Source organism: Lycium barbarum, chromosome 2, assembly GCF_019175385.1.
Source record: "Lycium barbarum isolate Lr01 chromosome 2, ASM1917538v2, whole genome shotgun sequence".
NCBI lineage: Eukaryota > Viridiplantae > Streptophyta > Magnoliopsida > Solanales > Solanaceae > Lycium > Lycium barbarum.
Genome location: NC_083338.1, coordinates 142762290 through 142780489, shown reverse-complemented (window position 1 = coordinate 142780489; position 18200 = coordinate 142762290). Strand labels below are relative to the sequence as shown.

The following is an 18200-nucleotide window of genomic DNA, read 5'->3' as shown; positions in this document are numbered from 1 at the left end:
CCTATATACTGGCTATGATTTGGACTTGAGAGCCAAATTCAACGTGAACTGACTAGCATATTTTTAAAATATTTACAGCCTCTTGACAACGGCACTAAGTGCTGACTTTGCTGTTTCTAAGATTTGATTAGTAAAACAAATGGACCACTTCGGAAGAAAACAAGATGGAAATTTGAAAATTGTTATGTTAATATGATAAGTCATTTTCTGCCTAATTTATATGTATCCGTAGGCTATGTCCTTTCCAAAAAGACAGGTTCACATATATAATTCATTAGTCATCTGGATTTTTGTCACAAAGTTTTCACACCAAAAGTGACTTTCTTCAAGAGTGATCAATGGAAATTATGGAGTGTGGAGATAGTTTTCAACCAGTGTCTCGATTACAACTTCACTAGATGGGTCGTAGCCCAAGCACAAGTTTAGATTGGTAAAGGGTAATTTTGATACCCCAATAAACTTTTATAACAGTTGGTCACGCTTACATCTTCAAATAGAATAATTCGACTTGATTTTTATTTTAGATATTACTGAATTTTTCAGGAATCAAAGTTCTAATTTATTTGTACATTTCGTTTTCATGTGCACGCAAGTCAAAATAGTTATTGTGTTCACACACTACCGAGGATCTAATATTGTGATTGTGACTTCATTTTTCGAATTTCCGATCTGCGATCCTGTTTTTGCTCCATCAAGTACCTTTCTTTCTGTGAAAAAAACTGGTTCTTTAGCTTCAGGCAGTGGACTTTCATTAGCCAACATCAGAACCACAAAAGACATGTTTGGTCTATCTTCAGGACATTGTTGCACGCATAATAAACCTACTTGGATTGACCTTAAAACATGAGAAATATGGCAAGAATCAGCTAGCTGATCATCAATCAGTTCCAAGCTAAGGACCTATCTACTTTGTAAAGCTTCCATGCCTGTTTTAGAAAGTTCATGGATCATGACAAATTCCATCTGTTGTTAAGAGAAGAAAAGAGTTATATATGTAATACAAACAATGTATAGAGTGCCTACATGACCGAGAAGGTTAAGGTTGTGATCTTGATAGAAAAACCCTATATTTCTCTTGCAACACACAATCTCTAACAACAAGACGCCAAAGCTAAATACATCTGATTTTACCTAGAAAATCCCATCTACTGCATATTCGAGGGACATGTAGCCACTGTGCAAAAACAAGGCCAAGAGAATTAATTAAAGAGGTGAGGCTATATGAGAGTACTTTGGACATATGGTATGGAGATTCTTACTGTGTCCCAACCACACGACTTGTGTTTGCTTCCATCTCATTCCCTGCAACACATCTAACCATGCCAAAGTCTGATATCTTTGGATTCATTTCTTGATCTAGCAACACATTGCTTGCTTTAAGGTCTCTATGTATAATTCGTAGTCGAGAATCTTGATGGGGATACAATAAGCCACGAGCAATTCCATTTATGATGTCGAAACGCTTTGGCCAATCCAGTAATTTGCTCTTTGTTTCATCTGCAAAATAAGCTTTCTTGTTAGCCGGTATGAAACACGAGTTTGCCTTGGTTTTAATGTCCATGTCATGACTAATAGATCAAAGTATTATATCATTTTAGCTTGTACAGAAGGTGAGAAATCCAAACCAAATATGTATGGATCCAAGCTTGTGTTAGGCATGCATTCATATAGGGGTGTCAAATGAGTGGGTTGGGTTGAAATTGACCCAATCAAAATGGGCTGAGGTGATAATTGGGTTCGGCTAACATTGGCCCAAAAGTTACTTGGGCTAAACTGGATTGGACTGAAATGGGCTAAAAATGGGCTGGGTCATGACCCGCCCCACTTGCCCCAATTTTTTTGAAGGGTCTATTTTCTAGAAAAACATTTTTCGTGAAAAATATTTCCCTTCATATCAAACACACCACAAATTTATAAGATATTTGATACAAGAAAAGTGTATACATAAATAAAAAATGTAAATCTCAAGCAATAAATTCAAATTTAAGTAAATCTTAAAACGAGCTAGTATTGGGCTAAGTTGGAGATCTTTTTTTTTTTTTTTTTTTTGTGGATTGTCCTTCATTTGGGGTGGTCTTTAATTTTTTCCCTTCAAATTGGTGGGCTTTAAGTTTTGTCCTTCGCCTAATACCCCGGGGTTGTGGGTTTGAACTCCAGCTCAGTAAAAAAAAAAACAATAAAAAATCGCAAGAAACAATTTCTCAAGGCAGAATTTTACAAATCTGTCCATGCAAATATGCCTGAAGGGCAAAATTTAAAGACTACCATTTTGAGGGGTAAAAATTAAAGACCACCCCCAGTCCTGTTATTGCCTGTTGTAGATCACTTTAAAATGGACTATATTAAGTTGGGCTAAAATCAGCCTAATATTAAATGGGAAAATTTCACAAATGACTAACATTTAGGGTTTAAAGATTCACTGTAGCAACACTTTCGTTATTTACGTAACGTAGCTAATCCAGCCCATTTATCAACGTGTATCAAACAATGGTTTCACGCTGTATTCCGGATACAATAAGTAAAAAGTTGCTGAAATCTTGGAACCAAATCTTTTTAAACATGGCAAACAAAAATAAAATCTTCCTAAAATCAAGCTTAACAGATAGCTTCCAAAAATTAACACGACTCTTTATTCCTCCATACATTCGAATTTGAATTCAAATTTGCATCAGCAATAGCTGAAAACAGAGCAATTTCAGTCAAAATTTAGAATTCAATTATACCAATTCCATGCATAAAACGATCTGAGAATTTAATTGTGAATCTCTTGCGTCTGTGTATGTCAAATTCGGTGCTGTATGTATCAGTTTTTACGTAAATCCTTTTTGTTGACCTATACAGACATTGTTGGATTCATCTCGTCGCCATTATATACAACAAAAGGTAATTACTAGTTCAATTTATGTTTCTGACCAATTTATACAGATATAGATGATACAACAGTCTTACGGATGATTTTGTTGCTAATTTGTTGCAGTCCTGAATGTTGCGTTCTAAATTCAAGTAATGTCTAATATAACAGCGGTAATTCGACATTCTGGTTTTTGGAACGATGACAATTGTTTCGTTAATTACTCTATAGATGCAGTAGTTTGCAAAGAGTATGCCTCGTATGATGAGTTAGTTGATGCAATAGCGAAGCAAGTGCGAATAGATACAAGTATCAAAAAAATCACTATCAAATATATGATCGACGGTAATTCGATGCCTATGGAAATACACAACGACATGAGTGTCCGGGTGTATGTTGAACTGAAGAAAGAGACTAGGCAGTTCGAGATGTATCCGTTGTGTATCACAACAGCTGATAGGACGAGTGAATACAGTCTATCGGGCGAAATTGTTATTCAAGGTAGCCTAGCATTAGCGGATACAAATGGTATACACGAAATGGATGCTAATGATTCGATAGCACTGGCGACATCAACTTCTAGTAAGGAAATAGTCATATTCGGAGGAGAGAACGATTTCATAATTTCAAACCGTAATAAAAAAGAAGTCATGGTAAATCAGGTATACAATGATAAGGAAACTTTGAAAGCTGTGATGACGAAGTATGCTATTGACAACAGATTTCAATTCCGAACAGAGAGGTCAAATTTTGTAAGGTTAGTTAGTTACTGATATTTTTGATGTATTTGTATACATCTATAAATTCAATACAATTATGCTAGGGTAGTGTATTAAACTGCTTACATGTATGTCTACTAAATTTGAATACATGATTATATGTGTGTTTTGATTATTTATATATTTTCTAAATATCACTGTTTTGAATAATCATATAATGTGTATTTTTCGACTGTATATGTATATATACGTGTCCGGTATTGCAGCTACACCCTTGCATGTCTTTCCAGACAATGTTAGTGGAAATTGAAAGCTTCAAGTATCAACAGATCAGCTATGTTCAAAATCAGAGAGTTCGTAGAGAAACATACATGTCCATTGAAGGATAAGGTGTATACGCAACATCAAGCTAGTAGTGGTTTTATAGCTGGAATTATTAAGCCAAAATTTAGAAATTATAAGAGGAAGTATGTGCCTAGTGATATAGTAGATGATGTTAAAAATGATTTTGGGGTGGATGTGCCATACATGAAAGCATGGCGTGCTAAAGAAAAGGCTATGACGGAGTTAAGGGGTGAGCCAGCCGAGTCATACAAGAAATTGCCGGGATACGTATACATTTTGGATAAAACATACCCAGGTTCTCTTATAAGAATGAAGAAAACATCTGAAAATGAGTTCTTGTATCTTTTTGTAGCATTGTATGCATTTATAAAGGGGTTTGAATGTTGTCGACCCATCATGGTTGTAGATGGCAGCCACATCAAAACAACATATAATGGGACATTTGTTTCAGCGAGCACGATGGATGGTGCAGGTATGTCAAAATCAATCATTTAGTTATATAAAAAGCTTAGAGAACTAAAAAAAAAAATGTATTCAACTGATTTTGCAGGGAACATACTACCTTTGGCGTATGGCGTGATTGATTCAGAAAATGATAAGTCTTGGACGTGATTCTTCGAACAGTTCAAGGAAGCTTATGGGCTACGGGAGAGCATGTGTGTTGTATCTGATAGGCATGAAAGCATCATCAAGGCTGTATCCAAAGTATATCCTAATGTTCCCCATTTTGCATGTATATGGCATCTTTGGAAGAATGTATACAATAAATATAGAAAGAGTCACAAGGTTCTGAGTGGGGTGTACTATGCAATGGCAAAAGCGTATACGCAGGATGAGTTTGACATGCTAATGGAAAAGGTTGAGACGGTGGATATTCGTGTAAAGGATTACTTGGACTTAGCCGGCAGGGAAAAGTGGTCTAGGCTTTATGCTCCAGTCAACCGAGCATGGACAATGACGTCTAATATTGCTGAGTCTATCAATTCAGCTCTCGTACAAGCAAGAGAATTGCCAATATTTGATTTTCTGGAAGAAGTTAGGATTATGTTTGGGCGCTGGAATTTCACTAACCGACAAAATGGTTCGTATACATTCACAACACTTGGGAAGAAATTTAATGAAATGCTTTCCATTAATGAGCGTAAATCTGCACGCATGACGGTTAGTTTTCTGTGTATCTGTTTGTGTATTTAATTTCTTCGGTATATTTCATGGTCTGTATGATTGTTAACTTTATATATTATTTGAAATACCCCTGTAACATCCTAATATATTTTTGTATAGTTTCTTAGGTAATACCATCAACCGAATACGTGCACACGGTAATTGATGAGGGGCGGCGTTTCATAGTTTGTATTGAAAAGAAGACATGCAGTTGCAAAGAGTTTCAGATGGAGGAGATTCCCTGCCCACATGCCTGGGCTATTCTTAAGAAAAAAAATCTCACAGCCGACAACTATTGCTCAAAAATATACAAACCTGAAACTGTGATGAAGACTTATAATATCCCAGTTTATCCTCTACCCGATGAGAGTGAATGGAAAATACCTGAATACATTTTGGAAGAGGTAGTTTTTCCACCGAGATACAAGAGACCGCCTGGAAGGCCAAAGAAGAAGCGCGATAATTCTTTATCTGAATGGTTTTCAACTAAACGTACAAATTCGTGTAGTAGGTGTGGACATGTTGGACACAATAGGCGTTCTTGTACAAATGAGCCTCAAAGAAAGTAGTTGGTGGTTCCGTTGTAAATATTGTTGTCTAATGTTTTTCAATATTGGACAAAATCAACTGCAAAGAACGATTGTCGTTTATGTTCCTTGATTTTTGGTCATGTATGTTTGTTGGAACACTGAATAAATGAAACGATTTTATATGAAAGCATTGAAGTGTCTGGTTTGTTTTGGTTCATGATTTAAAACTGTACCTGTCACGACCCAACCCCGTGGGCCGCGACCAGTGCCCTAGCTGGGCACCTATACGTACCCGATACCCAAATTAGCATATTGTCAGAATAATAATATAATAATATTAGTGGATGCCACAGAATTTATCAAAAAGAGCAGACTTGGCACACATAGGCCGATAAGGCCATCATAGAACAAAGTATCCCAAACATATGTACAGAACCCACACAGATGTATCCACAAACCTCTACAGAACATATCATAATCATAAGACGGGACAGGGCCCCGTCATACCCTGAACAAAGTACATATCCAGATAGCAGTGACAGACTGTACCAAAAGATGGGCTCTGTAGAAGAGAGCGCCCCAAAATAGCAGAAATGGGATCCTAAACGTGCGGATCAGCAAACCTGTCGTCTGTACCTGCGCGGCATGAAAACGCAGCCCCCGAAGAAAGGGGGTCAGTACGAAATATGTACTGAATATGTAAAGCGGAATCACAGAAGTCAAATCATAATGATTACAGAAAATGGGTACAAAATCCAGAGTGTCAAATGCATATTTCCAAATCAGACAGAATGTGTACAGAAACATATGTCATATCATATCCGATCCCTGCCACGGGACTCGGCAGACAGAACGTGGTCACCCTCCCGACACTGGTGCCACAATACAGAGGAATCAGAAAAGGGGGCGTGGCCCCGTATCATAAAATGTCATATCAGAATGGCCATAACAGATCAGATCAGAATAGGCGGACATGGCACATCATACTCCACAGACCCATATACGCGTATACCTGCCCCCTCACATCGGGGCGCGGCGAACAATGCAGAGAATTACGCTTGACAACATATCCTGGCCCGGGCTCAGTGTGGGAAACATTGGGACATCCACGAATGGAGTAGTGAGAGACTAATGCAATTTAAAAATATCATAAATGTTTTCAAAGACTCGATGAAGCGTATCAAAGACAAACCAATCCAATGGAGTCGGACGGAATCATAATAAATGTATTTCGGATATCATAATAAATTACAGAAGTATAACTTTCCCGAAGTCATTCCGAGTGTCAAAATAATTTATAATATTTAACAGAATATTTAAAATAATATTCGTTAAGCGATTAGTAGGGTAATTAAAACATTTCTTTCAAAAATCGCTTAAAAAGGAAGCTTTAACACATTAGGGGCAAAACCGTAAATAGTGGGCCCGCCTCGGGACAAATAAGGCGGCGGGCTCAAATTGTGCCCTCTAAGCATATAGTGTCACCTAAAGAGGTTATACAGACATTCTATGACTTTCTGAATAATTTAGAGCAAGTTTGCATAATTTCAGAAAAAACGTATCAAAGAGGTTCAATTCTACTGAAGGAAAAACTGAAATTTTGTCTTGCGGATTCCGAGGGCCAAAAGGTCCTTCGAGGCCCGGATCCGACCCTAACACACTAGGGGCATGCCAAGGGAAGGAATAGGGTTGCTTTACATACCTTTCACGCTCCTTAAGCCTTTCCAAACTCACTTCCCGTTTCGTCGAAAAACTGCAATTGGTCAAGTTTACCAATTGTAAGCTATGAATACCAAAGTTTCAACTTAATGCATATTTGGCTACCGAAATTTCGGCAGCACTTCCCCTATACATATAGCACCCCGAGAATTCAACTCGGCTAGAAATCATCAACAACAACCCAAACGACAACATCAATATCAACAATGAACATTAAAAACATAAATATCCTTCAACTAGTCATTTTTCTCACAAGTTGACATAATCTTCAATTCAACCCAACTTTCAACTAAGATCAATAATTTCACAGTCAACAACAATCATGATCATCACCATATAGTTCTAGAAACATTTCATATCGTTTTCCTCAAGATATACACTCGATATACATAATATACAACTTTCCGCCAAAGTCATAACTTATGCAAAACATCAAATCTTTGGCATACAACTTCATAACAAGTTTCCAACTTCCAAATTCATCAATGATCATCACTATTAGCAACCAAACAACTTCATTTCCTTAATGTCGGAAAATCATACTAAAACGACATAAGTTTCTACATTCCAATTCAATACAAACTTATATCATTCTAACTTCATTTACATTACAAACATCACAACAACACTTTAACACACTAAACAACTCAATTCCTTTCTATCCCAAACCATATACACCCTACGGCCATATGCCTATTTTTTCCAATATCAACTAAATTCATCCAACTTTCAATTCCCATATGCATTTCATCACAATCACAACTAGAATATAACATAAATTCAACACATTGTGGCTATACAATTCTGCATACCCACGGCTACACACCTACAACACACACCCACTTTGCAAACTTCCATTTTTCCATACAATCAACACATTTCTATATACTACAACACAATCAAAACTTCATAACACAATAAAAAGGTAGAAATTCTTACCTTTTCTTCAAGTCTTCTTCACTTGGAGATGTGATCACTTTGGTGATTCTAATGCTCCCCACTCCAATCCAACTATACCAAGTTACAAAGGAACCTTAACTTAGTAGGAAAACCACAAAAGAAAAATTTTAGGAGCAAGATTTTTTGTGGTGAATTTTTGCACCTCAAACCCGAAATGGTCTTCTTTTTTTTGCTCTTGTTTTGCTCTTCTTTCTCTTCTAAGTCTCTTGAACCTTCTAAGGGATATTGATCCCTTTATAATTAATTAGCACATGGAAATACTCATTAAAGCCATGGGTTGGGCCTCACTTGGCCGGCCATCCCTTAAACATTGGGCCTAAATTTTTTTTTTTTTTTTGGGCCAACTCGGTTGGTCCCGAGTTGGGCCTAGCCCACTGACCTTTCGACCTTAAAACGTTCATAACTCCTTGTACCGACGTCACCTGGGAACCCACGACCTATGGATGGAAAGCTAATTCAATTATCTACAACTTCTATTTCAAGGTATTTTCGAAATTCCAAACTTATAATACAGTTTTTCCCCCCCAAAGTCAGGTCACCCGAAAACGTTTTCTTAAAAATATTCGTTTGGAGGGTTTCCACTTTGATTTGGTCCAAGGGTACTTCATGAGTTGTGTTTAACTTTACATATGTGATTCATATGACTTTTCAGATGTTCCAAAAAAAATCTCGGTGTGTGGGCCCCACCCCAGCAGATACTCCGAGGTTCAAAAATACGGGATATAACATCCAATACTAAAGTTTAGCACTTATACTATTCTAAAAATTTGAAAGCAGAAACAGTTTCTTTGAATGAATGATATCTATCAACTATGTTCTACAGCTATTTGAATGAATTGTATCCAAGATATCCCGGAACCAGAATACAATTTTCTGTGAATACAGTTTTGTGTGGATACATTACTGATTGCAAATATACAAAATATTGTTTCGTTGTTTTCTGTATATGTTGTTTGCATATACAGCTATGTGTGAATACAATTCTGAATACAATAGAACAGCTTTGTGTGGACTATTCTGTTGTGGATGTATTCAACATTGCTGATACTAGATACAGCAATGTGTGAATACAATAGAGAATGCGTATACAACATCTGCTGATACTAGATACAACAATGTATGAATACAACTGTGAATACGTATACAACTTTTGCGTGGTTACAACTTTGAGTGAATACATTACTGGTTGCAGATGGAAATTCTGTCTGTGGATGTATTCAACATCTGCTGATTCTCGATACAACAACGTGTGAATACAACTTATTAATCGGGTATTTGAGATTATCCGACCTGTATACAACATGCTCCAGTTTTTCTGGTGGTTTTTGCAGCCATGGCGTCGCCAGACTATCTTTTGCCCGAGCTTTACACAGATCTGAGCCTCACTTTCTCTGTCAGTTTAGGGAAGCAAAAGGTAGGGAAATGAGCAAAGCAAACACTCAGAAGAGAGAGAATGAGGCTACAGGGAGTTCAGCATTTTTCATTGAAAAGGGTGGTTGCCACTCTTTGCATCTGCCAATGATTTTCTTAATCACTACAAGAATTCAAACAACCCTTTTAACAAATTTAACAGAGGGAGTAATAACATTAACAGTTTCTTTGGATGGTTGTTTACATATCATATCAAATGGTGTCCTCATTTGGAGTGTACACAGACCTTACCCCTACCTTTGGAGGTAAAGACGTGGTTTCCGATAGACCCTCGGCTGAAGAATTATGCTAATACAATGCTTTTGTTGGATCATTGAGTGCTGCCAGTCGAGCTGGTGGAAACGGGTGCTGGTGATGATGATTTTTGTCCATTTTTAATTCCCTTCTTAGCTGATTAATCGGGTATTTGAGATAATCTGACCCGTAACTTGGCAGGGCATGCTTCCAGACTTTCTGGTGGTTTTTGTAGCCATGGTGGTGTCTAATTATGTGTAAACAGCTTTGAGTGAATATAGCAGATGGAAATTATGTGTATACAACTTTGAGTGAATACAGCAGATGGAAATTCTGTCTGTGGATGTATTCAACATCTGCTGATGCTCGATAAAGCAATGTGTGAATCCAACTCTGAATGCGTATACAACTTTTTTCACTAGCTTGTATCCAAGAATCCCAAAATATAATTTTGTGTGAATACAGCCTTTAAGTGAATACATTACTGATTACGGATACAACTATGTGTGAAATATTGCTATGAATGCAAAATAATTGCTGCTTCATTCGATGAAATGCACATCCAAAAGTTTCTTAACTACAAGGGATGTGTCCTCATTTGATTCAAATAACCATCAAAATAACCGCAATTGATTCAACTCTGAATACAACTATGAGATATAACAAAACATGAATACATTGTAAAAAAATCAGAATGTATTCATTAACAAAGTAGCTGAACATTGAGTATTCATACTAACAATTGCCTTCTAGGCATCAAAAAGTCAACAACATAAAGGATGAAAACACCATCATAATCTGTTTTACGGTCAAGAAACTTGAATCTAATTAACTATGTTTAATTCAACTTGATCAAAATCTATCGCTGCTCTAACTGGCTTTGGAGGAGCCTCATTGTCGCTTACGGCATCGACTTCATTCTTCTTCTGAGCATAAACCCACAAAAGTGCACCATATCTCGTCCGAAGTAACTCAGCATCAAGATCTTTGGGTGGAATAGCTTCTTCGTGACTCAAATACTCCGCAAATGCAACAACATATATCCCGCAGTCCCTACAAATATGAAAAAAGATATGTATTTTAAAACAATAAATTATTTGCGTCTATGTTATTATAGAGAATAAATAAACAGAAGTACATGCTACCGGGACTTTGCTGTGGCAGATTGTCAACAAACACAACTTCAAACTTATCAGCCGGTGCTTTGTCTTTGTATGCCGGGTGATGAGTAAAATCAATTCCTTTTTTTTCAACATAGAAGTCAGTGAGATGTAAGTACAGAGGCAACAGTGAGGCCAGTTTGTCTATTTCTGACTTAACAGCTGCATCATGCCCTGCTGATCGGTAGGAGTCATAAATATATAAACGTCTGTCCATGAATGATAGGACTGCCAACAGCCAATGATTTTTATCTTTCACGTTGACTGGGATAAATACATAGTCAACAAAATGCCACGGGACAGTGCATTGCAACCGGTGGCCTTTCACGTATTCACATAAAATATCTTCCTGTTTTCCACCGATTGTTGCACCATCCGGGTCAGCATACACTGTGTTTATTGCGTCAATCTTTGTCATGAAAACACAGTCGACAGTGGTAAACTTGAATTTGCTACTTGTGTCATACTTTGCTTTCTTTCGGAAGTAGTAAAAGATGACATCAATATGCTGCACAAAAAGAAGTATACAAACAGTAAGCGTGGAAGACATGCTAATATATACTATTTTTGAAAAATAAAGATACATCGCACCTGATCATTCCACATCTGTCCATCCATTAACAAAAGGTAAAACCAATTTTTGTCGTTGATTTTCTGAATACCAAAGTCCACAAATTTGGGCAGTGTTGCCTTCCCTTTTTTGTAATGGTCCTCTTTGTTCTTTCTGTAAAGTAAATACGACATACATGTAACATAATTTTGAAAAATCTATTAAAATAGCTAACTGTGGTAGATAAAATAACTTACTTGGTATCATGTCTAACAAGCAAACCCTCCCTCAACCATTTTGAGAAGTCAGCAAAGAGCTTGTCATCATGTCGCCTCGTGATGGAATTATCCTCAAATGGGTGTTTTTTGTCAAATATCTCAGTCAGCTTAACTGAACTACCTGCTTGAAATAAGTTAAATCAAAGTGCAATACAAGAAAAAATGGAATACAAGCATACAAAAGTGAAATATACAATAATACAAACCCGAAGTTGAGCCAAAATTTGTCATATATGGGGATATTTGCAATGGCCCGGGGCGCCTTTCTTTACGCAATGTCATCACAATTCTTGATATGGTATTTTGAGATGGAAGCAATTCGTCTGCCAACTCAAACTGAGCCACATGTTGTACTGCCTGAACAATCTGTTTGTCATCACCTATGCTCTGCTTTTTCTCTTGTTTTGGATCAGCTGCAACACCACAAACTGTACTAGACGATACACCAACTGACATGGGACTTCCTTCATTGCTATGCATGCCATCAAGAGCAATGTGGACAACATCAACTGTTCTTTTAGCTGTTTCAATTGGAATCTGAGATCCGAAGCCCTACGATAAAATTAGATGACACTTTTTTACGGAATTAAGCAAACAGTGAAGCAGCACTTTCAGCATCTTTTTTTTTTCCAGTTTTTTGCACACTTAAAGAGGAATTTGTTTTGTTCACTTTGTGTATATTTCATATACACGGTATACTTATATTCATATATACAGTCATGTATACACATACAATCAGTTGTATCAAAAATCATTACTCATATACACATACACCAGATTTAATCATGTATACAGTCATGAATTCTAATTCTAATTCATGTATACATTCAATTTGGTAATCAAGAAGTATTCTATTTGTTTGCAGATTTAACCATATACAGTGATATATACACTCATGTATACAAAAATACACAGCCAGTTATGTTCCCAGGTTGTATTCGTGTATACAGACAGTAGATGCCCACATGCAGTTGTATTCATGCATACAGTCAGTGCAGTTGTATTCATTTATATTAATGTATACACATAATTAGACATCAATAAAATTGCAATACAATGAAATATAAGCTGATACAGACAAATTACATCAGTTGGAATATGGATAAGACATATCAAAATGACCAGCTCCTTTTTCTTTTATGGTAGGATGAGTTTAATGCTTAAGAGGAGTGTGAGTTCAATATGACTTGATTGTAATATTTCTGATATCAATGTTATGACCAATTTTATGTAATCATTCATTTCCCTAGTGGAAGAATGAAAAAGAAAGAATAATAAACCGTACCAGTAAATGAGGACACTAGGATAGAGGGTGTTCAAGCTAGGACTTTCATGGATGAAATTCTTAGTTTTCTTTTGAAGAAACGATTTGGAGTTGGTCTTCGAGATGAAATGAACTTCATTTGGCTGTTTTCGAAAATAAAACTTTTTAAACCAAATGTCATTTAAAGAAGCTTTGGTGCTCATGCTATTTCATTCAATCATGTGACACTTTAATATAAAAGTAATAATATTACTAGGTGGATTATATTGATGAAGAACTACTATTCAAGGTATTACAGTTCTGTATATGTTAAATCTTTTCAGTGATGACTTAGGAGGATTCTATTTTCTGGGAGAGGGAAGTGTTTGTCTTATTCTCAACAGATGGTTGTTGAGAAACCACAGATACAACAGTAATGCTTTCATGTACAACCACAGATACAACAGTAATGCTTTCATATACACCCTATACTTATATTCATATATACGATCATGTATACACATACAGTCAGTTGTATCTGTATCAAAAATCAGTACTCATATACATAGACACCAGATTTAATCATGTATACATTCCTGAATTCTAATTCTAATTCATGTATACATTCAAATCGGTAATCAAGAAATATTCTATTTGTTTGCAGATTTAACCATATACAGTGATATATACATTCATGTATACACTCATACAATACAAAAATACACAGCCAGTTGTGTTCCCAGGTTGTATTCATGTATACAGACAGTAGATGTCTACATCAGTTGTATTCATGCATACAGTCAGTGCAGTTGTATTCATTTATATTCATGTATACACATAATTAGACATCAATAAAATTGAAATACAATGAAATATAAGCTGATACAGACTAATTACCTCAGTTGGAATATGAGCTGTTAAAGTCTCATTTTGATTTGGTGGTGTATCAAAGATGTTGTCATCAACTGAGCGATGTATTCCAATGTCATGCCGCTGAAATAGAGATTCGCTGGCATCCCCCTGTAAGGAAAAAAAATGTATATTTATTTGACTTGAATATAGTAGTGTTTTTAATTGTTTGGTTTTACCTTGTCCGAAGCATTATTCCCTTTGATAACTTGAAGAACCTTTGTGAAGTTGTCATTGATCGTTGTGTGAAGATCGTTCATCGTTGTGCGAAGATCATTCATAGTTGTGCGAAGATCATTAAACTCGTCCTTGACCTGAATTTTGAATTAAATATCAATATAGTATGCTTATCATACAATTTCAAAAAACATGATATAAAAATAATTGAAAGCTGTAAATTACTCTTACCAACTTCTTAAAATCATCAAGATCTTGCCTTATGAGAGACAACTCGTCTTCTTTGTTGGTTGTCGGGATGTCATGCTGGACAAATGGGGTTTTTGGATGCACTTGCTAATCGGAGTTTGGAGAAACTAGCATTTTAGATTGTACAAAAGGCATCTTCCCACGGGTATTAATGTTGGAAGTTGGAACTGTTTCGGGGCGAGAACTTGTTTTCTTGGATGAAGAACCTCCAACAGTTCTCTCCTTACGTTTCTTGTGAGGTGGGGTAGAACTAAAATCATCAAAATCATCATCTACAGGAATTGAGGCAGTGGTAGTTTGTGCCACACCAATGACAAGCGGGGGCAATTGAAGACAAGCAACCTCATTAATGGTCGGCACTATGTTGTCAAATGAATGCATCTCCTAATCAACAGGATGTTCAATATACATCAGATTTGTATAGCATGATTACACAGTCTCAAACAAAATCTTAAGTCCTAAATTAGACTCCAACCAACAGGATGTTCAATATACAGTCCTCAAACAAGCCAAACAAATTCCAACCCTGATGCAAATAGCCATAACACCACCATAATATTCAAAGTGCCTAACAAGGATACATAATTTCAAATGAATTCAACAGATCTCAGAACTTGATACAAGTAAACACAACAAGACTATAATACTGAAAATGGCATAACATGGAATTCACAGGCCCTTTCTAGACTAATGTCAAATCTGCAAGACACTCTTACTATTTGATTTCATGTTTATTGTAATCAGACACTTCAAATATGTATGTATTTGAATATGTATGTATACAAAATTAAAATAGAGAAATTAAGATACAAAATTCAAAGAGTTGGAACAACAAATTACCGGGTTGTTATCTTCTTTAAACATGCCGTCCATGAGGTCTTTAAAAGTTGGTTGGCTTTCTATGGTCCTCCAATTAAGAATTCTGGGGATGTTGTCACCCGACTTAACTGCAAGAGTGTTGTCAACACATGAACAACACTCGTACAACCATACTTGCATGGCAAGGGGCATTCCATGAAGCCTATAAAACTTTTTCTCAACAGTCATCTTCTGGCTGATACTTTTGATCAAATCGCGGAATGCTAACTTACCCCATGGGAAATCTCTGTATGTACCAGTCTCCACCAATTCAAAATGTAGACTTGGTATCCTTGTAGCATTCTTCTCATTGGACAAGATATACGTATGTATGAAATATAATATAGCAATCTTAACGGCATCGCCATCATTGAGGCCCTAATTTTTGTCCATGAAGCAATCAACCAAATCAGCCTTTTTTGGCAATTTTTTAGACCCACCAAAATATTGTTCCAATATCCTGTTTTTCCGTTTTCGGTTGACTGTAAAATCGTCTTCATTGCCAATACACTTTAAACCAGTAATGAGTGCGAATTCCCTAATAGAAAAGCGCAATTCCCTACCATTTATGTCCATCAAAAAAACATCGGTAGAACTATTCGTGAGCTCTCTCACCATGCAGCACCTCACCATCTGTGCTTGGACCTCACAATGCTGCATCTGGAGGAATACACCAAAGCACGTATCCCCGAATAATTTGTACTGCCCAGCGGTTAGTTTGTCCTTAAGCTGTTTAAATACCTCCGTATTTGTGTAACAACTCATGTGCACCGAATGTGTAGGAGGATCTTTCACAAATAACTGATTCAACAAAATATCAATAAAAAAATGATGAATGATACAGTATGTCAAATCTAAAATACAGTTACATATACAGTGTCTATTTTTTGCACTGTGTTCACGGCTATGCTGTATTCACCACAACTACAAATTAAAATACATAAACTCTAAAAAAAGATATATGGCAAGGTGCATAATGTAGAATACTCATTATAATATATATTGTATCAAAACTAAAATACTCAGTTTATACAGTGTAGCTATTTGCATTGTATTTTCAACAGTAAAATCATATACAAAACACATACACAGAATATGACATTGTATTCACGACTAAAATACACTGTAAAATAAAAAGGGGAAAATTGTATCAGAGATTGAAAAACTAAAAATACACAGATACATTGTATTCATAACTTCATGAAAGGAAATACAGTACCTCCACTGTCTTTTGAGGCACATCTACAACAATATTTTTTCCCTTGCTCCCTGAAGCATCATCGATGAGTTTTCTCCGCTTATCAGTACTAGGTACGGATGCTTTGGAATTTGACGGAGTCTGAACTCCATCTTTTCGTTTGATACTACTACTCTGGGCAGCCACTCTAGAAACAGAGCCTGCAATTTCTTGTTCATCTTGAGAGATACACAAATCAAAAGATGGAGCATCATCAAAAAACTGCACATTAGTGGGTATACCTCTAGTTATTCTGCATGGAGTGCTTCCGTCCGCCATTAATCCCAAATTCGAAGCTTCAAAAACCCTAACAATGGCAGATTTTTTTTTGCATAAAAACGCAAAAACCCTGGCAATGAAGTAAAATTTGTTCCTTAAAATTATAGAGAAAAGATTGTAGAGAACAAAACAGACAATAAAAACTTAAAAAACTACCCAATACCTTACCTATTAGTGTGTGGCTACAATTTAGGATGAGTGAATCTGGTGAGGATCGTGTATAAGCGAAATGGAGAAAAAATCGGAGAAGATTGCTACACGATGAGAGAGAAAAACGGTTTGAAAAGTGTGAAATGGGATACAGTTTCTTTTACCAATGTTTTACCGTGTCCATTATTGGATGTGATTAGCGGTTGGATGTTTGCTATGGAACGTAATTAAAACAAACTATAGCTACTAAATATAATTAGTTAGTATAAGTTTGTCATGCCATGTAAAATTCCCATATTAAATTATCTTGAGCCCAACCCATAAAATTTTAAGCAGACTGGGCAGGTCATTATCTTTTGGGCCATATTTGACACCCTTGTATTCATATATCTACATATTTTCTTGTCCTTCAATGCAGCAACCTAGAAGCCTCACAAGATTCCGATGCTGAAGCTTGGCAATATAGATAACTTGTTCTTGAATTCACCAAGTCCTTGCATGGAAGTCATTGAGAGTCTCTTCACAGCTATTTCTTGTCCGTCTTCCAGAACCCCCTAGAAATGGCAAAAGTATAGAAGGAGAACATAGATTTTACAAAGACAGAATATTGCGTAATGAAAATTATCTCTACTCCAGCAAATTTGCACTTAAATACCTTGTAACAGGTCCAAATCCACCCTCTCCAATCTTGTTCTTGACTGAAAAGTTATTTGTAGTTCTTGTTATTGTCGACAATTGGAACAGTGGAAGCTCAAAATCTTCTCTGATTTTCAGTTTCTTTTTCCTTCTCCATATGTACAACAATAGAATCAGGCCTAGCAGAATCATTGCCATCAACATTGAGAAACTCAGTGCAAGTATCTCTGCCTTCTTTCTATTTGAACCTGCCTCAGATACTACAACCGGTTTTTTCAATCAGCCACTGTAAATCTAGATAGGCTCATATTGTTGCATAGTACGGTCTCAATGTGATGAAAAACCAAGTTAAAACACATAAATGGGAAATAAACATAAGTTCTTACCTAGTTCTGAAGAATCCATTTTGATGTAAATATCTTGCCCTCTTCCAGACAGCTCTGATGTCAATCAACTCCCCAAACCAAAACAAGCAACCTTTGTCTCCATTTCTTATATCTAAACTTGAATAAGCTGTGCAA

At 36.3% G+C, this 18200-nt stretch overlaps 1 protein-coding gene and 1 pseudogene across 1 annotated transcript; one reads left to right on the top strand and one right to left on the bottom strand.

Moving 5' to 3' along the window:
* Nucleotides 1-618: 618 nt before the first annotated feature.
* LOC132629058 (G-type lectin S-receptor-like serine/threonine-protein kinase At4g27290) lies at nt 619-18084 on the bottom strand (annotated as a pseudogene).
* Nucleotides 4505-10117, top strand: LOC132624173 (uncharacterized). The gene is made up of 7 exons (XM_060338994.1): nt 4505-5076; nt 5208-5644; nt 9112-9163; nt 9254-9351; nt 9481-9537; nt 9620-9894; nt 10047-10117. Exons 1-7 carry the CDS (start codon nt 4570-4572, stop codon nt 10115-10117), a joined length of 1497 nt encoding a protein of 498 aa, XP_060194977.1. The 5' UTR covers nt 4505-4569.
* Nucleotides 18085-18200: the final 116 nt, after the last annotated feature.